Source organism: Pogoniulus pusillus, chromosome 14 (assembly GCF_015220805.1).
Source record: "Pogoniulus pusillus isolate bPogPus1 chromosome 14, bPogPus1.pri, whole genome shotgun sequence".
Lineage (NCBI taxonomy): Eukaryota > Metazoa > Chordata > Aves > Piciformes > Lybiidae > Pogoniulus > Pogoniulus pusillus.
Window position 1 is genome coordinate 14406414 of NC_087277.1, and position 23183 is coordinate 14429596.

Genomic DNA, 23183 nt, shown 5'->3' on the forward strand with positions numbered 1-23183 from the left:
CTCAACCCCCTTGATTATAATCTCCAAAGAAGAAACAAAAGCCATGTGGCACGGATTATTTACTTTCAAGGGTTTGTTTGTTTGATTTAAATTGTAATTAACAATTCTTTTGTAACTTGAAGAATTTTGCAGGTCTTTTCACCTCTGCACTCACAGAATCATAGAAACATGAAATGGTGGGGATTGGAAGGCACTTTCAGAGATCATCTTGTACAACCTCCCTGATAAAGATGGATAACCTAGAGCAAATTGCACAGGAATGTGTCCAGGCAGTTTTTGAAAGTCTCCAGAGGAGACTCCACAACCTCTCTGGGCAGCTTTTTGCAGTGCTTTGAATCCCCTCAAAGGAAATACTTTTTTTCATATGTTTAGATGTAACTGCTTGTGTTGTAGTTTGTGCCCATTGAGCCTTATCCTATCACTGGGCATCAGTGAAGAGTCTGGCCCCATCCCCTTAACACACCCTTTAGATATTTATAAGCACTGACAAGATCCCCAGCCATATTCCATGACTCCATAAGAAAACCCCAATCCTATCACTTGTACAGTACCACAGACAGAGGCTTTGCTTAGTATTCTTGTCTTCTGCATTTTTTTAAGCTGCTATAAACTTGGAAAAAAACATGGAATGATTCAAGATTTTTGCTATTTTGTTATGAAAATAGCACATGAAAACAGCTATTTCAAATAATGATCTCTATTGGTCCAATTTAATTCCTGAAGTAGATCATGAGTATAACAATTTCCCTTTCTGCTGTTCCCCACAATATTTCATACGCAGGATGTTTGTCCTTTTTCACTTGAATCTAGAAATACAGACACCTCTAATTCTTGATGAATGTGATATCATCTCCCTTGACTGTCCAAAAACAATCAACCCATAAAAATGTTCATAATATGAAGTAAGGAAACACTTAAAATACAAAGAATCCAAAGTGAACAATTTAAAAGCACGCTACACTTTCAATTATTTAGCTTGCTAAACAGAATACATTGAGAAACACAAACCATATCTCAACTGAAGCCCCTCTTTAATGCAGATGTTTTAATGTTAAAGTGAATCAAGTGGGTTAATCTGTGGGAATATCAGGTGTCACCTGGCCTTTCTATCTGTGCCAAGAGTGTATGCTCAGGCAGATGGAAACATGTGGCTTTAATTTTGTTTTCACTCAAAGCTAGCAAAATGCAAATCAGCTCCAGGTTTGATAGCTCTGCTCCTTGGAGAGGGTGTCACCTGAGATGATAGATAGGAGCAGAAACCTGAGCCAATGGCATTAAATAGCTCTGCCTTTACACCGGGCTTGCACTCTGTTGTGCTACAGCGTAGGGAGACTTAGCCAGGCCAGATCGTACAGGTCAGGGCACCAGAAGAAAGGCAGTTTTGTGTACAGGGTGCTAACTGAAATCTATTCCACTGCTCTGTCATAGCTTGCCTTCTGAAAATTTTCTGTGCTTTGGATCTTCATCTATAAAAGATGAGCTCTCTAATTATCACAGTATTGTAGACATAAATCAATTTATGACTGTCATGCACTTTGATACTGTTGTAATGAGGCTCATATAAAATCCTTTAGAGAGGTCCTTACAGCTATCTTCTGTGAAAATGCAGCACGTTGGACAGGTAAAGTTTATATGCCTCAGGCATGAGACACCCAGAAGCTTCAGGACAATGACAAAAATCTGTTCATTTGATGTATTTATTTATTGCTTGTTGCTGGAGAAAGAGAACAAAGGGCAATTATGTAGTTATACTCCAGACAGAGAAAGAAAAAAATGAAAAATTCAGCTAATACTCTGGCTGCTTGCTTCTACTTTTATTAAAAATAACTTGTGTGAAATTATGATATCAAGTTAGAAGTGGGATTCAGACTGACCTGTGATTCACACAGTCAATGGTTACAAAGCTTGCCACTGCTTACAGTTTAGAGGAGAAATGCTGAATCCCAAAGAGTCCACTCAGGAACTTGGGATGATGATATAGGTGTGTGTTTTCACTCCTATTAATGAGAGTTAATAATATTAGAAAAAGTTCATTTTTAAAGGTTGCCATCTCCAACCTTCATTTCAGAGGTAATCTGTAGGTAGGAAATAGTTTCGTTTATGCTATTAAACAACTAAAGGTTCACTTATCCTCAGGCCTCTGGGGTTATGGGCAACCAGGACAGGTTTCTTGAACCATTTGCAACCAGCAGCTCATCAGAGAACATACAGCAGATTGTATTTTCAGTGCTGTCCCTACAAACTAAGCCATTCAGGGGACACAGTTTCAGAGAAATCTGGAATTTGACCGAATGAAACTCTCTACCTTCATTACTAGGAAGGTAAATTTGTGCAGGGCTGAGAATGTTTAGTAGATTTTTTCTGTTGTTTTGGTTTATATTGATTTTTTTTTTTAAATTCTTTGTCTTGAAGAGAAATATTGTTTCTAGAAGTTGCTGGGAATGGAAGCCTATAAACAACAGTTGATTGGGTGACAATTACAACCTTCTTGCAGCTGAACAGAGTAATAATCATAATTAATACATATTCTGTACAATGTCATAACCTAGTAGAAGGCCTTTAATTAATAATTAATTATACTTCATATTTTGGATGTACACATTTCTAGAAATAGAATCATAGAATCATAAAATCAAGCAGGTTGGAAGAGACCTCCATGATCAGCCAGTCCAAACTATCACCCAGCCTTATCCAATCAACTAGACCATGGCACTAAGTGCCTCATCCTTTTCTTGAACACCTCCAGAGATGGTGACTCCACCACCTCCCAGGGCAGCCCATTGCAATGCCAATCACTCTTTGGGAAGAACTTTCTCCCAACATCCATCCTATGCTTCCCCTGGCACAACTTGAGACTGTGTCCCCTTGTTCTGTTGCTGGTTGCCTGGGAGAAGAGATCAACCCCACCTGGCTACAGCCTCCCTTCAGGTAGTTGTAGACAGCAATGAGATCATCCCTGAGCCCACTCTTCTCCACGCTAAACAACCTCAACTCCCTCAGCCTCTGCTCATAGGGTTTGTGTTCCAGGCCTCTCATCAGCCTTGTTTCCCTTCTTTAGACACATTCCAGTACCTCAATATCTCTTTTGAATTGAGGGGCCCAGAACTGGACACAGTACTCAAGGTGTGGCCTGACCAGTGCTGAGTACAGAGGAAGAATAACCTCCTTTGTCCTACTGGCCACACTTTTCCTGGTACAGGCCAGGATGCCATTGGCTCTCCTGCCCACCTGGGCACACTGATAGCTCATATTTAGCCTATTATCTACCAGTACCCTCAGGTCCCTTTCTTCCTGGTTGCTCTCCAGCCACTCTGTCCCCAGCCTGTAGTGCTGCTTGGGGTTGTTGTGGCCAAAGTGCAGAACTCTGCACTTGGCCATGTTAAACCTCATCCTATTGGTCTCTGTCCACCCATTCAGCCTGTCAAAGTCCCTCTGCAGGGCTCTCCTACCCTCTAACAGATCAACACCTGCTCCTAGCTTGGAGTCATCTGCAAACTTACTGATGCTGGACTCAATCCCCTGGTCCAGATCATCAGTAAAGATATTGAACAGGACTGGGCCCAGCACTGATCCCTGGGGGACACCACTAGTCACATGTTGATGACAACGTTTGTCCTGATCTGCTAAGTGCTAACATTAATCTGATTTCATTTACAGCAAAATTTTGTTTCTGATTTACACCAATGAAAACAAAACCAGAGACACAATTTGTGAAAATCACCTTAAATCTCACTAAAGCTTTGCTTGCACCAGGGCACAGAAATAGACTTTTCTCCATACAAAAAATAGGAGGAGAAAATAGCACTTATCTTTACTGTCTGAAAGCTGCTGTCCATTTCTTCCACCCTGGAGTTGCTGTAGAGCTAAAAGATAGGCCAGGAAGACATTGTTTCAAAATGTGCTCTTTGGAGACTTATTAGATTTATATGTTTTCTTATAGAAAAGGACAAACCAGAAAGGATGGTGAAAACTTGAATGCATAAACAAACCATGTACCTAGTTATGTGCTATAAATCATGTAGATGAGCATTTTTAACTGCAGAAAGGCAACACAAGAACAACAAAGAAATGTAGCTGTTTCTAAACTCTATTATGATGCCATTCTGTTGTTCTAGAGACACTAGAAATGTACATATTCATAGAGGCTTATAGATCTTTGCTTACTTCTCAAAGGGAATTGATAAATGGGCAAAGGCATCCCAATGGGTTCTCTTAGTTTAACACAACCAGAAATACTTTTCAGTACATTGCTTTTTCCTGATGTCTTCCCTCAAATAAAATGAATTATATACACACAGATTGTTCATTCAGTTTGCTTGCTGCAGAAGTCCTGTTGTAACAAACAGTGCTCTGAGGGTTTCTCTGTATATTCTTTTCCTCTCTATGGTTGTGTTTTTTTTTTTTATCAATACAAATACTTAACCCCAACATTTTATTCTGCCCCATCTCCTGAAAATAATGACAAAAAAAATGTTAATTTGGAGATGCTGAGATATGTCATAAGTTGCTGTATCTCTACATGTTTCTATCTGCAGAACAAATGGAATAAGAAAGTTTACATCCCTGCAGGTTCAATTTTGAGATTTTTTTTGCATTCTTTATATAATTAGAAAATGGACTCACTAGGTATCAAAATCAATTTTATAACTAAGTTAGCTGTAGGGTTTAGGAATAGTCATGAGCAATTAAAAAGTGCATATAAAAAACAACCTAAGGATATTTTAATGTTAACTCCATTCTGTATACAAATATGGTTGGCTTGTTTTCTTTTTTATTATTGTTTTTTATTTTCTTTAATTCATTCAGGCAGGTGCAGTTCTGCTGCCTTTCCCTACGAGATCAAAGCAAGAGTTCTGGCAGCATCCATAAAATAGACAAAGCAATGTCTAAGAGTCACTGCGCTCAGTCTGGGAGATGTCTTTTGAGAACACTGTGGAGTTATACTTAAAAGGACAAATGCTGCCAACATGCACTTGTAGCTTCTTTATCAAAACCCAGCTGCAGCAGCATCTATCATTATTGCCCAGTAGTTGCAATAATGACCCAGAAACTGTTGAGAACAAACTTGCATGCCTTGGGAAGGTTATTCTCTCTCAGAAAGCTGCTCTAATCAGTTATGAGTTCACTCTTTTGCATCCCTTCTCCTCCCTCCCTATGAATAATCTCTCCTGCTTTTCCACATAGGGGGACATTTTGAATGTACCTACAGGCTACTGTATTTTGCATTCAATAGTCAATGCATTTGAAAAAAAAATATACATCTTGTAGACAGGCTGAGAGTCCAGGACTCCACACTCTTAAGTCAAGGCATTAGGCACTTGCGTAAAAGCATTTTTAATGAAGTGTTAAAACCAGCAGGTTATTTTGTACAAGGAGGGCATCACAATATTTTTAGCACAGGACTTTTGCCATTCTTTCAGAGTAGGGGTCTTCCCTCATGAACTGGTTTTGAGTCTGGACTCTGAGAAACTTTGCAGAACTGCCTGTGGTGTCTTAGTTGCAGAAGACAAAAGCAGTGGACTTCCCCAGACTTCTCCCATGCTCAGAAATTACTGCTGGTAACTGCTGAGGTACTAGCAATGCCCTAACGAATCTAAGGGTCTTTGGATTGTATCTCCAAGGGAACTAGTTCTCCCCACAGCATTGCAGAGAAACATATGGTAGGCATTGACTTCCATTTCTTGGGATGAGGCACCTGAGAAATAATCATTAAAAAACCCAAGACTCTTTAGCCATCTGTCTTTAGCACTGGTGTGAGAAAGCTGTACTCTAAGTTGCTAGTACTGAAGGAGCCCTACTTCATTGAAGTACTGCCACAGAAAATGGCTAAGCAGAGAAGCCTGTTCTTGCAGGATGTCTTTGCCCACAGAAGTGATTACAGCACTCCACAGACTTAGACAATCACGAAAAAGTGAGAAGATGCAGAGGGCTCATTTTGGCTACAGTTTCTGTGGCTTCCTGTCTCCATTATAAATGTGCTCATTAGAGGCCATCATAAGAGGTCTGCACATATGCTTGAAGTTAAACACCTGCACAACCTTTGACACATGGGGGTCATAGCTATTACCAGTTATGCTGGTACTCATTTTCATCTGCTCTCATGCTACCTTGTTTTCAATATTTTTAAGACATTACCAAAGCACCATAAAGTCATTAAACATTGTCAGAACATGAAAAGCTCTGTGAAGAACTTCAATTCCTACATAAAAAAAAAAAAAAAAGAAACACTAATAAAGCCACAGAGGAGTAAGCATTTATATTCTCAAAACATTTTTTACTATCATTACCCTTACAGAGCAGACCTAGCCTCAGATTTTGATGGGGTTAACATCAATGAAACAGAATGCAGCCATTGGATACTTCTCAGTCATTTACAAAAGAATAAATACTGTGTGAAGTCAATATTAGTTTTCTTAACTGAGATGAGAAATCCCAAGCATTCCAACTATTATTGTCAAAGAGGTGACTTTCCATAAGATAGATTATGGGAGGGGAAAAAAAGTTCAAGAATTACCAGGGCTCAAATCAGTATCTGTGCTACTTGAGATTCCCCAAGGTGCCATTTATTTAGGGAGAGGTGGAACAGCAGAAGCTCTATAGATTTATAACACGCACCTGCAATTGCAGCTGGAGCTCATGCAAAATCAAGTTTAGAAATAGCTGGTTTGGATTAAATATCCATTGTTAGTTCAGATTGATGGCAAAAATGGTTCACTCACTAAGAGTTTCTAAAAAAATGTCACACAGTTCTGGTGACTGTTTCTGGAAGGTAAGAGATGGACTTTTTCTCCACAAACTAAACAGCAAGTCTATTTTTTTTACAAAATTATATGTCATTCAGATCTCAGGAACTAAATTCTCCAGCAGTACCGCAACACCTACCTGCAGCACCATTATACCATCGGCTTGCAGGAAACTCTTGACTCTACAGTGTATTAAAACTATTGATTATGTCACACAGATTACAAAGGGGGATAAGCAAAAGCTGTATTACCTCTTTGAATATTGAAGTAATGTAATAAAACTCAGGATTTCAACTACTACTATAAACCCCCCAAACCTATCTTAACAGATTTCAGCAGGTGATTTATTGCCTGTTGCTCACAGACTCTATTATGAAGCAAATAATGAAACCCAAACCAAACTGCCCTACATTATGTTCATAAAAAGCATCTGTCTTCTTTATAGAAAGAAATCAAAACACAGGCTCTAAAATCACCAGATAACCTAGACCAAATGTACCACAAACAAGGTTATGGACCCTTATTATACCCTAACAGTCTCTCGCTAGTGCTGTGTTGTCTTTAATGGTATGATAAGGTCTTATCAAACATTACCAGTTCTTCATCCCCTTTTCCCAGTGTGTTAATAAGGCTTAATTACCAAAATAACCACTTGCCATGAAACCACAATTCCCAAAAATAACTGCAAGGCAGTTATTTTTCAATAGCTCTCAAGGCCCATATAACAGCAAACTTTCTTCTTGAACCTTTCTCAGGGACTGGATTTTAACATCCCTCTTATATTGCAGCGTGTAGCAATCTAACTAAAATCACTAAGCATTAACACTTTAATTATGAAGATTTTATCAGAATTTATTCTTCAAAAGGCCATACCTTTTATGTTAACCTTTCATAAGTGCCTTCCTCTGGCCTTTACATTTAGTAAGACGTAGAGGATCATTAGTCTGCAGTAATTTTGTTGCAGTAGATTTTAAATAAAAAATAGACTAGCCATTAACCTTTTCAGCTAAAAAATGGGTTAATTGGGAGACAGTATTACTATTACTATCTTCATAACTGTTGAAGACTGCAACACTGGAAGAGTGGAGTGGAAAACATGTGGACTCTTTCACAACAGATTTTCCTCATTGCACATATAGATAGACAGGGTGGTGTCAATTCAGCATCTTCTATGATCTCTGAGTTAATTTGTAAAGGAATCCATACAACGGAAAACAGTAAAGTGAGGGGTGAAGTTAGTTTTATATTTTATATTTAATGTAAGAAAACCAAACTAGACACTTGTATAGTGATTTAGATTCAAAAAGAGTAACATCATTGTGCACGTTGGTTGGGTGGGTGAATATTAACAAACAAGTTGTAGTATGCATTAAGAACAACCCACTTAACCTGAACAGGTGGGATAAATGTTACATATACTGTCTTGCAGCTTTAGGGCAAAAGCTCAAGGCCTACAGTAAGCCCTGTTGTGGTGTACTTCCATCCCAGTAATGCTTTATATCAAAGAATATGTCTGTAGGTATAAGAAAAGGTCATTGCCAGGGGCATTGCAAGCAATTTTCTGGCAAGGCAGTTCAGCAGATATTAGTGTCCTATGGACTTTTTTTTTTTGGTGGGGGGAAGCTGTTGGATTAGATGACCTTGTGGGGTCTGTTTCACTCTGGTTTTCTTCAGTTCTGTATCACACAGCTAACTGCAAGACTGTGTTGTCAATAATAAATCACATTATTTTCCTGCATGTAAAGGACAGCAGCATCTGCTAAACCAACCTCTTATACAGCTGCAGCTGTCCATTGGCCCATTGGTTAAGGAAATCTGAATACTTGCATTTCCTTCCACATGGAAAAAAAAACCAAACAAACCAGAAAGGCTTTAACATTGCTATAGCTGAATACCATAAATCTTGAAATGAAAGTATATGTTTCTTTCACACGTTCCCACTTTTATGCTTTAATTTGTCCCAGCCTACCTGGAGTGTTTTTACTCAAATTAGATCTGTTACTAGTATAAAATTATAGCTGTTCTATTTATGCAATATAGAAAAAGTGAAATGGAAATGTATCTGGGTATACTTAGGATTGGCTATTTTTAGTATTGCTTCCTAATCTTGCTGTGGCAAAGTAATGCACTACAGAACATAAGAGAGCACATTATCATCCTTATAGCTATAATGTATGCCATCATGAATGTAAGAAAAAGAAAAGATACAATAATGAATATTAAAAACCTAATTATTTGTGTCATTTGGAACACTGTATTTGTTTTATAACACAATCAAAGATATGGCATATTTGTGCAGCACATTCTGTTTACTGAGAAACAAATACAAAGTCAGATAATTTTAACCGCATATTGTATCATGGGAACACAAGATCTGCAGTAAAACACCATAAAAAAACAAAAATCACAGTAATGAATGAAAAAATCAGTAGCTGAGAAACTTACAGCTAGGGACTCATTTGTTCTTTGGGATTGTTACATTCATTTTCAGACCTGCTGCAGCAGCAAAGTTGAGATTTAGGCTGAATGCATCAATTACTGACTACTAATGCTAGAAAGGCATCCTTAGCTTCTCAAGGTAATTTAAAAGACCCATTCATATCCTATTTTTCAGGCACTGCACTTTCACTTGAACTGCATAAGAGGTTAAGTCTTCAGAAGTCAATAAAACTTAACATTTTCCTTCAGAGAACAGAAGTAGTTTCCTTGGGAAGTATTATGTTCTAATTCACCACTAATTAAAAAAAAATAAATACATAAATTCTACCCAGAGGCCTGTGAATAAGACTTAGAATTGAGGTATTAGCCCATCGATATATTATTTTAAAGGAAATGTGTGCCTGGATACATTTTAAACCTTACTAAGCATTTCTTACCCTAGCTTACACTCATGCCTGTTCACTGCTGAAATAAGACAGTGCATCAATAAAATTCAAACTATTGATTTTTAGTAATTTGCTGTTGACAAAAATATATTCCTCAGTTTAAGCCACAGAACTGCATTAAGTCAATATCACAAATTATTGAGGAAAATGATTGGGTGAAGGAGGGAGACTACATTTAATTAAAATCTTTTAGCAAGAAAGCAAAGGCATTTTTTTTAATCTCACAACCACATTTCTTTTTACCATTCCCCAAAGCAGGAACTCTCAACTCCTCTTGCTCTGTTTTATGCAGTCTGTCTTGTTTCCACATCACATTTAGGACTCACAGATCTGAGAGAACCTCTAGAATCGCTCAGTTCTCAAAAGCCAATCTCCTAATATACAATGGCCAAATCTTACTTTCAGAGTGCTTCCCCCTGGGATTTATTAGTTCTCAGGTATTTAAAATGTAACCATTTGATACTTCTGCAGATTTGTTTGTCTGTTTGTTTTCTCACAAAAAAATCAGTACAGTCTTTGCCATTATAAGCTGGTTTGGTTGGGTTTTTTTTTCAACAGGGGAAGTAAAAATGTTTTTTGTCTTTTAAGCTGACATTTTCAAATTACTTAACCTCTTTAAAAACTCCTAAAACTGCATGCAGTAAAGGAGATTGTAAGATGGCTTACAAAATACCACATATAACTGTACACGTAGTGTGAGGGTTTGTGACAACTGTTGTAATAACTCTCCCCTGATCACCATGTAATGTTTCCTGATGCTGTGACCACTCAGCATGTCAACGATCAATGACATAAATATTGTTTTCCTCCTACAGTGAGGTAATTAATTGGAGAGTGAATTTCGATACACAAATTTAATGGATACTTCCATCCAGACCACTTTATCTCAAACACAGAAATAAATATATGGATCTATACTTTATATAATTATTATAGAACATATAATTATCACAACAAACTCAAGATGTAGTACCATCATGCAGAGCAGGCACTTTAAATTACAGATCATGCTTGACATAAAAGAAAATCTAGAAATGAAAACCTAGAAATGAAACCTGTTACTAAAATGGAATTTGCCTAGGCTGTTTATTGTCTAAAGCAAGAAATGCTAAACCTAAAGATCTAATATTTAGCTTGCTTATTGCAAAAAATTCGACAAAGTGAAGTGTGGAAACAGTTTACTGCAAAACATAAGACCAAACCACAAAGATCAGAAGTTCCATTAGAACTGAATTTAAACTTAAAGAGTGATGGGTTAAAAAAATTTATTTTCTTGTGAGACAAAACTTACAAATACAGAAACTGAACAACTCTGCCTTGCCACCACAGGCAGTCCCTTTTTCTGTTACTAGTAGTGATCAATATACACAGAGCTGAAATATCTTTCAAAACAATATGTTTGCTACCTGCTTTATATGACAAAATTATTCAATGAGGTTCATATGTAAGACTGACATAAGCATTTAAGTGTGAAGCTGGTATTGATAGGTGGCATGAGAACACTGGGCCTAAGAAAACAGAACTACTTTGTGTTTTAAGTGTAAATGACATTATCTGGAGCTACACATTAAAACAGTAGCCTTTTCAGCAGACACTAGTGAGCTGAACAATTCTCTGGTGGCAACTGTTTGATGATTCTGTTTCTGTCCCTTAACTCTCTGTGTCACAAAAGATACCAAGAACATAGAATACTGAAAACATTTTGCACTGCTTGATCCTTCTGTTGCAGGACATGCGCCTGGCAGAATGGGAGCACTTATAAAATCGATGTTTCACATACTGTAAACTTTGAGCAGGAGCTGAGTCTTGCTGTCTTTCACGGTGAGCTCATTCTCTTTCATCTACTGCCTGTAGAAGGTGCAGAAGGAGCATGCTCCCATTCCTAAAGAAAAGATGAATGAGTTAGAGTCCTTTAAGCCTTTTTGTTTTTTATCCCCAGCACTTCCTCTGGGGCTCTCCTGCATCTGCTGCCTTGCCTCATCGTCTCAATTCAGATATGCAGACTCTTGAGCATTGACCTAAAAGCGTCATTATGTTTGTGTGTACTTTGGTCTCATCATAGTCTGGAAAGTTTTCATGAAGTATGTTCTGGCTCATCCTTACAAAAGTAGTGGGCCCAGGTGAGCCTCTGGACTAAAAAGCCCCATCTTCTAGAATTTCCTCTCCAAAAGAAAGATGGACATTTTACTGTTAACCCTCTTCCCCTTAAGATAAACTTAAGAAATACCTTTTATGAGACTGCTTCATGATTACTGTCTGAGTTAACTCTGTTTAAAAGCAAATGCAATAAACTACCACCACTGAATGACCTCTATTACATAGTAACTTTGGTTATCACTATTTACTTGAGGATCTGAGCAGTCTGAACATTTTCTAATATATCATCAGAACAAAAGAAACTATTTACAGCCTTTGTGAAGAATAATGGAAGAAATGGACCATGGCTAGATCAGAAAAGAAGCATTGCAGAAACAGTGTTAGACAGAAGATATTAATGCAGCAAATTGCTTTCAGGGTTAGAGTACATAATATTCTTTGCTTTGAAGAGCCACACATTTTACTAGAAAACAAAGAAAGAGATGGGTATTTTCAAAGCATTAAACTCATGCAAGCAGACAGGAAAACACAGATTATCACTCTGAATTGAGTTCTGGGGATTTTTTTTAAGAGAATATCACCATCCAAAGACAAATGTTGTGAGACACATCGAGGTCTTACTGTGACAACTGACAAGTTATGGCTGATGAGGCCTTGGTAGTTAAGAAAGACAGTCTGTGAAAGACAAGCTTTTAATGGGTTTGAGCTAAGAGAAAAAAAACAGTAACAAACCATTTCACACTGGAAAAAGCTGTCCTAAAGCAAAAGAGAACATTCGTTAGCACACATTGCAATGTGTTAAAAGAGATGTAACCAGAAAGAAGACAGGTATAGCAAAGACAAGAGTGTACTGGATTTGGTATCACCCACATCCAGAGCAATAAAAGAGCTATGTGGGAGGAACAGTTGCATCAGGCTTTGTAACACATGTTGACTGCCCAGCACTAAAGAAGACAGTCAAGAAGTGCACTAAGGAAATCACATCTATAAGCAGGTTACACAGGAACATAGGAAAGCAAAGAACAAGCAAAAACTCTAAGCAGAGGATTTTAGCAACATTCCTTACAGCTACAGTACAGGATCAAGAAAGGAGTAATAAAGAAGCTATCATATCCAAGTCTGACATAAGAGAAAATGTATTTTGATCATTAACCATATTGATAAGTTGTGCTTCATTAGAATTATATGGAGGGACTATTAGCAAACAAAGGAAAATGTCAAAATGATAGGTTGGATGATCTGTGATTCTGTGACTAGAATCATAGAACCATACAATCAGTCAGGGTTGGAAGGGACCACAAGGATCACCCCTAGTCCTGTCACTGCCTGAGAGCCTAACAAGTCCTTCCCCAGTTTTTTTTTTTAGGCCCCCATCAGATACTAAAAGGCCACAAGAAGGTCACCTCGGAATCTCCTCTTCTCCAGACTCAACAGCCCAAACTCTTTCAGTCTGTCCTCATAGGAGAGGTGCTCCAGCCCTCTGATCATCCTCGTGGCCTTTCTCTGGACATGCTCCAGCATCTCAGTATCTTTCTTGCAATAGAGGCTCCAGAACAGGGTACAGTGCTCCAGGTGGGGTCTCACCAGAGTGGAGTAGAGGAGGAGAATCAACTCCCTCGACCTGCTGGCCACACTTCTCCTGATGCAGCCCAGGATCTGGTTGGCCTCCGGACTGCAAGTGCACACTGCTGGCTCATGTTGAGCTTCTCATCCACCAGCATCCCCAAGTCCCTCTTCTCAGTGATGCTCTCCAGCCAGTCACTGCCCAGCCTGTATCTGTGCTTGGGATTGCCCTGACCCAGATGCAGGACCCTGCACTTGGTCTTGTTGAACCTCATGAGGTTGGCTTATGCCCACCTCTCCAGCTTGTCCAGGTCCTTCTGGATGGCATCCCTGCCCTCCAGCATGTTTGCTGTACCACACAGCTTGATGTCATCAGCAAACTTGCTGAGGATGCACTCAATGCCTCCATCCATGTCTCTGACAAAGATGTTGAACTAGACTGGTCCCAGGACTGATCCCTGAGGGACTCCACTTGTCACTGGCCTCCACTTGGATATGGACTCATTGACAGCTACTCTTGTAGTGTGGCCATCAAGCCAGATTTTTAATAACTTCAAAGCCAATATTGAGGTAGAAAACTGTAAAATCATTTGAAACAAAATTATAATAGTCTCTTATATTATCACAACATACTTCAGAGCAGAGAAAGTTTGTCATGGCGCCTACAGGTACATCATATTATCAAGGTGTATGTGCATGACATATTTAAGGAAGGTGTGGTTGTATACTGGAAGGATTGTCTGAAATTAGCCATGTCACAGGAAGAAGATACAAGGAGATGAAATAAAAAAATCAACCATACCTGATGGAAAATTGGTGTAAATAATTTTGGTTATGTCTAGGAACAGAAAGGTGTCTAACTTTCCAAAGCTAGTGCTTACAGCAAGTAAAAACATTCTCTTTTCACAAGAGCTGAAAAACTTAATGAAGATGACTAAGACTGGCAAAAATCTAGAGCAACTGGAGAAGGCAGGATGAAAATGATGTTGGGATCACAGTCTGAATGATTTCACAGATGATGTTTTCTGTAACATGAAAGACTTAGTCATCTACTTGTTCTGCTGTAGTGTTTTGGCTCATTCAAATAAAAATGCTGTTGGCTGCTACGTAACAAGGAGAAATTAAGAGTGACACCACATTAATGTAAAATTATGGTTATCAGAACTTTCTTGTGGGTGTTATACTGTTGGTTTTTTTTTCCCCCATCACGTATATGGCTACACAGGAAAAATAAAAATGAAACAATCAGTTCAGATTCCACAAAAATCTTGATTAATCTTTGGATCTTTCAGTGCTGACACTGCAACACAATATAAAACAATACAAATGCACAAGGTCAGTAAGTTAGTTATTTATTTATTAACACAGAATCTTCAGGTCTGGACAGGACCTCTGGAGGCCATCCGGTCCAACTCTCCTGCTTATGCAGGGCCACTTGCTGCCAGCTGTCCAAGACCATATCCAGGCGGCTTTTGAGTATCTACAGGGATTGGTGACTCCATACCTCCTTGGGCAATGTGTGGAAACCAAAACAGCAATGTGCACTGGTATTCAGCTGCCCTCACGGTGTTTCCTGATCCTCACAGGAAATCTGTGCTTGTGTTGCATTGCCTCCTCTCTTATCACTGTGCACCATCTTCTTTACACCCTCCCTTCAGGTATTTATATACACTAATAATCCTTCTCTTCTCCAGGATGAACAGACCCATCTCTCTCAACCTTTCCTCATAGGACAGATGCATCTGCATCATCTTTCTGACCTCTTTTGTTGAACTCCATCCAGTATGTCCATGGCTCTCTTGCACTGGGGAATCCAGAACTGTGTTTCCTACTACAGACCAGGATACCATTAGACCTCTTTGCTGCAAGGGTGTGTTGCAGGCTTATGTTCAACCTGGTGGCCATCAACACCATCAAGTCCTTTTGCGGCAACCTGGGTGCCCCCCAGCATGTACCACAGACTGGGGATATTCTTATAGGACTTTCCACTTCCATTTACTGAATTTCATGTGGATCCTATCAACCCATTTCTAATACTTAATACCACATAGCAAAGTATAAAACAGAAGAATTGGATGAACAGGTATGTGACACATGTGACACTATGCTATATTGTAGTAACTACAAATATGGTGGCAAAGAACCTACATACCCAAAAGCCTTTTTTTAGCCTAGCACAAGATACTTTCATCCTGCAAATCTTGTTCTCTCAGAGATAAATGTACAGAAAGAGTGAATATGAAAGCAACATAACAAATATTTTAAGAGAAACCAAATCCAAAGACAAAACAAAACAAAAAAAAACCCCAAAGTTAATATAGTTGGTAATGAAAAAAAAAGTTTCATTAGGGATGAGCTATGGCACTAAAGGTATAAAAGAGGCATGAACTTTTAGAAGAAAGCATCCAAAGCTTTTGAAAATGATTCATGATGGATGTTTTGATGTGACAGCATACTCTTGTCTACTTTTTCATGCTTTAACCCATGTGTAAGTTAAAATATATATATATATAGCCACAGGAATAGTGGAGAAAGGAGTGCAATGGTAATTTTTATGTGCCAAAGAGAAATTGGCAAGTGATACATTGGTATACCAAGGAAGCCAGCACCCACTTAGCAACATGCTAATCAGAAATGCAGTGAGTCACATCAAGGACATATTTGCTAGATGTGGTATTTGTGACAACCTATTTCCCAAAATAGACTCTGCTTCTATAGGTCTTCAGCTCTGCATGTTAATGAGCTGAAGACTCAAATAAATAATGATTCCTTAACAGCACGTTGTGGTCTGAACTTTAAATCAGGAATCTGGAGTTAAGTCAGAGGCAGATCTTTACACAAGAGCCATGTAAAGTCTGCTATGGTCAGTCAGTCATATGAACACTGAGTAAATGGAATATCACTTGTTACATCAAAAAAAGTGGGTGGTGACATCAGCAAAATTACAAATATTTACGTTTACTTACAGTACTAGGAACAAAGACTTAATGGTGTAAATACTGCTTGTTGTGCTGAGCCTGCAAATAAGGAAAATGTATTTGCAATAAGTTGTACAGAACCTACACAGCAGGAAGAGGATGCAGCTCAGTTTCAGCCTCTCCCCAAATATCCGATTGGCTGTGTCAAAAGGGATAAGAATTAAGAAAGTGAATGTCACTTCTGAGAGTGAAGCTTGAAGTACAAAGCTTGTCCTAATGTTTCTGTTACATATGAATACTAATCTGGGTATCTACATTTTTTTGTGTTTGTTTATAAACAGGCAGGCAAACTGTCAGGTCAGGCAACTGGTGCTTTAAATGAAGTAAAGTATGTTAGTCTGGCATTGTTTCCTGCCTGATGTACGCCTACTAAATTAACTTCCTGAACCTACCACTTGCATACTGACAGCAGAGTGGACATGTGTAAAAAGTCCTCATTAGTTCACTGTTGGAGATTAGTGGTAAACACATTTAAATGGTGAATTTTAGATGTTTTGTCTCAGGACATTCATGAACACTAAAGTTAACACTGGGCAGTTCCTTGATCAAGCTGCTTTCAAACCTTTGTATAGATTTCAGAATCAAGAAGGCAAGGAATCCTTAAGAAGTTGGTTTCTCAAGGTCCTGCATCTGGCTTGAGGCAATCCCAAGCACAAATGCAGGCTGGACAGTGACTGGTTGGACAGCAGCCCTGAATAGAGGGACTTAGGGGCACTGGTGAACAGGAAACAACATGAGCCAACAGTGTGCACTTGCAGCTCAGAAAGCCAACCAGATCCTGGGTTGCATCAGGAGAAGTGTGGCCAGCAGGTAGAGGGAGGTGATTCTCCTCCTCTACTCCACTCTGGTGAGAGCCAACCTGGAGTACTGCATCCAGTTCTGGAGCTCCTATTACAAGAGGGATGTGGAGATGCTGGAGTGTGTCCAGATAAGGGCTAAGAGGATGATCAGAAGGTTGCACCAGCTCTTCTATGAGGACAGACTGAAAGAGTTGGGGCTGTTGTGGAGCAAAGCTGGAGGTGAGTAGACTCAGACTGGATGTGAAGAGGAAGTTCTTCACCATGAGAGTGGTGAGAATCTGGAATGGGTTGCCCAGGGAAGTGGTTGGGGCCCCATGCCTGGAGGTGTTTAAGGACAGTCTGGATGAGTCTCTGGCCAGCCTGCTCTAGGGTAGGGTGTCCCTGCCCATGGCAAGGAGGTTGGAACTAGATGATCCTTGTGGTCCCTTCCAGCCCTGACTGATTCTATGATTCCTGCCATTCCTGGACAGTTAAGAACTAAGGCTTTTCCCAGCTGGGAAGATTTCCATGGCTCAAGGCTAGAAATTCCCCATCTTATCTGCTCTCTTCTTGATTTATTACATCCTACCTAATCTTACTGGAGAAAACAATATACTGACCTTGTTCTGTGACGGTTTGAGTTTGAAAAATAGGGTAAAATGTGGATAATTTTACAAATCCTAAGTTATTGTAAACCTGGTGAGAAACAAGTCTTCTGACTTTGAGCAGTTCTTTCGCTATTGTAAGCCAGAGTGAACTGGTATAATTTGGGAATACTGTGGTTTCTTGAGACAACAAATGTTTATTAAATCAGTTACCAAGGAAAATGTGACTCTTTTCAAGCAAGGTATGTTGTGCTTTATATAATTTTGTAAAATTATAGCTATCTTTCTTTCTGAGGTCTTGTGTGCTGTGCAGAGATTTAAATACATTTTTGGCAAAGCTAGAGATTATTTTGCTTCAGGTCAGTGAATAAAGATTACACTCCTACATATTGTTCTGTGTCAAAGTTGTATGCGTCTGCCTGTTTCACAACAGATGGCTCCACTTCAGTAGTTTTATATAAAAGACATATATGGAAGATTGAAATAAAACATTCATTGTAAACCAACTTCTTATAGTTGTGTGTATATTTCAGTTGTACCTGTCAAGCTTGATGTCATGCAGGGGAATTTTTAGAATACAGCTTTGTGAATTTGTTTCTCTTCATCCTGGGTCAAGATTTATTTGGAAGGGTGGTAGAGAGAATGTAAATCAAGTACATTTCATATTGTAATATATCAGACATTGTTTTGAAAGGTATTCCAGGCCATAAAATGCAACAAGAAATGAGATACCTTAATACATGTTCGATCTGTTTTAAGAGTGGAAAAGCAGATGTAATTCTGAGAATGGAGCCTTAACCTCTGTCTCCAAGCTCTGAGTGATTTCTTAGGCTAGGTTTTTAATTTCTTTTTCCTCCTTCTCTTGTAAGAATATGACTGAGATACGCTGCAGACCTTTTTCTGAATACAGTAGTAAACATGTAATTATTTGATTCACGTAGATAAGAATATTTACAGTGCACTTTTCACTGTAGTTTATCACTTAAATATTTCTTATCATCTTTTCCTGTAAATATTGCTTTAGAATGTTACCTTTGCATTGGTTTTGGCTCCAGCAATTTAATAATTTTTCCCGTGCTTTGCCCCTGTGCTATGTTACAGGGAAAACTTGGTATTGCTGCCTGCGGGCTTTTGTCACCACCGACTCGTTGATGAAATGTAACTATGTAACACATCACGGCTACAGATCCGAGTGAATAATGATCTAATATACCAAGCGTATTCACTGAAAAAAGTAGGAAAATAGGCTTGAGCAAGGTCTTTTCAACTTTGCTTCTATTCCCTGCAAAAGAGGCTGCTGCTGAATCACAAAACCGCTAACACGGGTTCACTGGTGCAATTCATCGCAAACAACGTTTCCTGGCCAGTGTCTCCAAGTGCCTGGCATTACTAGAGACAGAAGTACAAAACGTGGGACAAAGAGAGTGCTGCGGCCCTTTAGACAAATTTTGCCTTTCTTCGTTCCCTCTGCCCCTGAGGTTTGACAGGATGGATCAGGACGATGCCTCGGTTGCCCTGAACCCCGCTCATACGCGACATGGTCGCGATCGTCTGCCCTCGCCTAGCTACGGGCGCTGCTCAGGGAGTTCCCGAAGAACGACCGGTGCCGGCCACCATGTCTGCGAGCTCCCAGAGAAGAGCAGCACCAGCTCTCCTCCCGGGAGAGGGTCCGCTAATAGGGCTTTAAAGGGAGACATCACTCCTGAGAGCCACGCAATAGCACAACAAGCTCTGATCCACTCCCCTACCCAACCCGTCCCGCGCGAGGGCTACTTTATACAGCGGCAGCGGAGTGGGGCAGAGCGCCCAGAAAGCCAATCAGAAGCTGCAGCTGGCCCCTGAGTGACAAGCTGCACCACCCAATGGAAGGCGTCAGCTCAGTAGGCGGAGCGACAGCGCCGAGAGCCATGTAATCACCGCCCTTGGGGAGGAGCTGGAGGCGGGACTCCGCCCTGGGCGTGGTCCATGGGGCCGGGGCGGGGTTTGTGGGCTTGTGGGCACGGCCACAGCAGCGGTATTTAAACCTGGCGCCCAGCGCCCTGCCAGCTCAGTCTGTGGGGCGCTGCTGGAGGCGTAGGTCGGCGTCTGCTCCAGCAGCCTTGTTGTTCTCTTTTCCGCTACGCGCGTGTGCGCGGGAGGCTGAGGCTCTTGTCCCGTCTGGGTCGCGCCTCCTGGGGCGCATCTTTTTCTCTTTCTCATCCTCCCCCCTTCGAGCGCTTCCGCAGAGGGATTTTTCCGCGTTTCCCCGACCCGCGCCCCTTTCCTCCCGCTTCCCGGCCGGGGGCTTGCGGCGCTTCCCTCTGGATGCGTCCCCGCAGCCTCGGGCGGGAGGCGGCCAGGGGGAAGCGCTGCCTCCGGGGATTTACTGCTGTCTGGCACTCGGACTCGCGCCGCCGTCGCCCCCTTCCCCGCGAGGGCACCCGGCGCCCCGGCTCCGCTGCCGCTTCGGGCCGTGGCCATGGACGAGAAGTACCTGCCCGAGCTGATGGCGGAGAAGGACTCGCTGGACCCGTCCTTCACTCACGCCCTGCGGCTGGTCAACCAAGGTGAGGGCCAGCGGGGCACGGCGGAGCGGGGTGGCTTCGTCGTGCTGCAGGGGCGAGCGGTGGGGTCGAGCCAGAGTTAGTGGCGGCCGCCGAGGATGCTCAGTCAGGGCTTTCTCTTCGTTACGCAGTGCTCGGTGGGCTTTTGTTATGTTTAGGCTAATGGTGTCTACCGGCTCCTGCCCCCTTCCCCTTGTGCGGAGGGGTTCGGGGCTCAGCCCAGTACTGGCGGGCGCTGCACAGCCAAGGCTCTGCCTGCACCCCCGGCACTGCCTGAGGTCAGCGAGGCTTCCCGGCTGCCCTTCCAACAGGCAGAACATCTCCCCAAACAGACAGAGGCAAACGCTGGGCTGCTTCCCCTGATTCCTTCTCTTTCTTAGGTGGTGTTTACAATAGCGAGGACATGATCGCTCGCTGCTTGAATTCTGCATTATTCCAAGTTAAATTGCTGTGTAGAACAGCTTGGATCTTCCGCGCTCGGCTTGGGCTTCAAGTTGATTAAAAAAACCTCGAAAAATGTTCCTAGTCTGCTCTCACACTGTTTCTCAGGAAGAAATAGATTATTGTTTATACGTGTTTGAGCCCTTTAAAAAGCAGCCTACAACCGGTGTCCTTTCCTTGGAACTTTTGGCTCTGTAACTGAAAAATTAAGGAACCAACAGTACATTTGGTGAATCTGTTGGAAAAGCAGAAGCATGTTTTCTTCTGCAATTATATAACTCCAAGTAATAAGTGATTCCTACCTCTTCTACATCTGACGTGTCAGATGTGCTTTAAAATGCTAGCTCTTTGTTTCAATTACCTGGTACTGAAGCGAGAGCTGATTCTGTGTTATTTACAGTGTTTTGGAAAGATTATGTAATTGGCAGGTGACTTTCAAGTATAGCTCTGTAGAGACAAGCACTTAACACAGTGCTTGGAATGGTCAAGTGAAATGAGTGATGGTATTCTAATATAACTTAATGACACATGGAATGGTTTTGGTGTTAGTTGAAGTGATTACAAAGCTATGCTATGGTACTTCCTATAGCAGGGGTAGATCTAAATCTGTGTGGCTTCTATTGATGCATTGTTGTAGTTTTGGATATGTAATGGAGGGTAAATGCTTATCTCTAAGTTAGAAGAATCATCACCTCTTACCTGTAATATTCTGGAGTTAGGAGAAGCTGTCAGTTTCAGCTGTGGAATGCATATGTCATGTGGTTTGCAGATGCGTGTCCTTGAGTATTTAGTATCTATTTCATGTTTTTCCAAACTTCGAATTTGGAAAAATGCCACTGTTGATAGTGATCAAAGGAATAAATAGGTTCATAGAGAGATTTGTATTGTTTGGTATAATTGAAAAAAAAAAAAAAATTTAGTTAGATGACTGAGAATTTGAGACTGTAAATTGGTGGTGCTCCTGAAGGAAGACTCTTTTATGTGGATGTTGATTATTTTTGGAAGTTACAGAATGTGTGCTTTATTGTTTTACATGCAGTGTTTATGGAAGTAAGTACAGCTGCGTGGCTGTTATCAAGCTTGTGGCTTTCTTGGACTGTGATTTTTTTTTCAAGGTTCTAATTGGAAGATAAAACTAGAGGACAGACAAACTTCTGCCTGCCTTTATCTTGTAACACTTGATATCTGCATGTGCACTTTTGGCTCTGAAAACGTAGCCAGTAAACAGTGAATGCAGATGGACATGGATTTCATCATCTTTGTTCTACTATATCTATAGATATTTTTGCTTTCTTTGAAAATGAAGTCATGCAGTAAATTTGAGTGTTTGCCATGTTAGAGACAGGTTAAAAAAAGGCAAGATTACTACAAATTGATTAACTGTACTTCAAAATGCAAATTTATGTAATATCTATGTAAAACAGATATTTTTGGCAGCTCTAGAGTTTCCTGAGGAACAAATAATGTGAAGTGACTAAGTGGCAAATGTAAGATATTCTGCAGACCTGACACTAACTTTATCAGTGACTATTCTTTTCCTTCTCAATTTTAACAATTCTCTACAGTTCTTAGCTCAAATACTTGTGGAAATGTGTATGTAATAGTTCTGGCTTGTACTTATGTCAGGACCACTGAGTTCTTGTGATGACATTTGAGTAGTGAGCTTGTGTGTTTTTGTTTAAACTGGGTTTAGCTTTTCAACTCAGAGTGAAATGTTTCTAAGTTTGACTGCTTCTAGGTATGTATGAGAATGTCTTAGGGAAGGTTTTAAGTGCTTAAAATAACCAGCTTAATTATGTAATAGCATTTTGATGTCTTAATATTATTACAGTTACTATCTGTATTTATTTAAACCGAAATACTGTAGGTCAGCCAACTTCAGAAACTCAGGATTGCTCTAAGAATTGTATGGTTAAATTAATCTTTCTGAGATGTTGAAGAAATTGGAGCATGTTCTGCTCTGTCAAACGAGCCCAATCATGAAGAAATTTCTAACCATGTTGGAATCTGGTTTCTATGGAAGTCCTGTGTCTAGACTTTGAAAATCTGCTAATTATAGTTGTCAGATGGAAGTGGACACATTTGCATATTATACTTACAATTACAAATTATGATTTGAGTACATGCAAATTATGTAATTTTAAATGATATGGGGAGAAAAGTGGAGCTGGAGATGCTTTTATAGTTCCAGGGTAGCCTTTTGGTTGAAAATGATGTGAAGAGAACTAAGGTGCTATGGGACTACTTTCCTGGGCAGTATTGCTACTCCATACTACAGAATTGAGACATCTTCTCTTGTCCTAGTAAAACCTTGTTTTATGCATTTTAAAAGCATTAAAGAGCAGTATCATTAATTGTTCCTACATAATACTTGAAGTGCTGATTTTTCTTGTTGGAAAACTGCTCAAGTGTTTGATAGCCTGTGTCTTTCAGACAAATCACTTAAATTTTCCTTTAAATAGTCATTGAAACATTCAGCTGCTGCTTAAATTTTAGAACAGCAGGAGAATAAACTATCATTTTCTCAAGATGATTTACTTGTATACATG

General features: G+C 40.2%; 1 protein-coding gene across 4 annotated transcripts in view; it reads left to right on the top strand.

Moving 5' to 3' along the window:
• The first annotated feature begins 19697 nt into the window (after positions 1-19697).
• Positions 19698-23183, top strand: part of KHDRBS3 (KH RNA binding domain containing, signal transduction associated 3) — a 90564-nt gene continuing 87078 nt past the window's right edge. For all 4 annotated transcript variants that reach the window (XR_010304802.1, XM_064154337.1, XM_064154338.1 and 1 more), the window contains exon 1: positions 19698-20196. Coding sequence is in view for 3 of the 4 variants with exons in the window: in XM_064154337.1 (XP_064010407.1) it covers positions 20109-20196 (88 nt within the window). In the remaining variant the exon portion in view is untranslated. The remainder of the gene's footprint in view (positions 20197-23183) is intronic.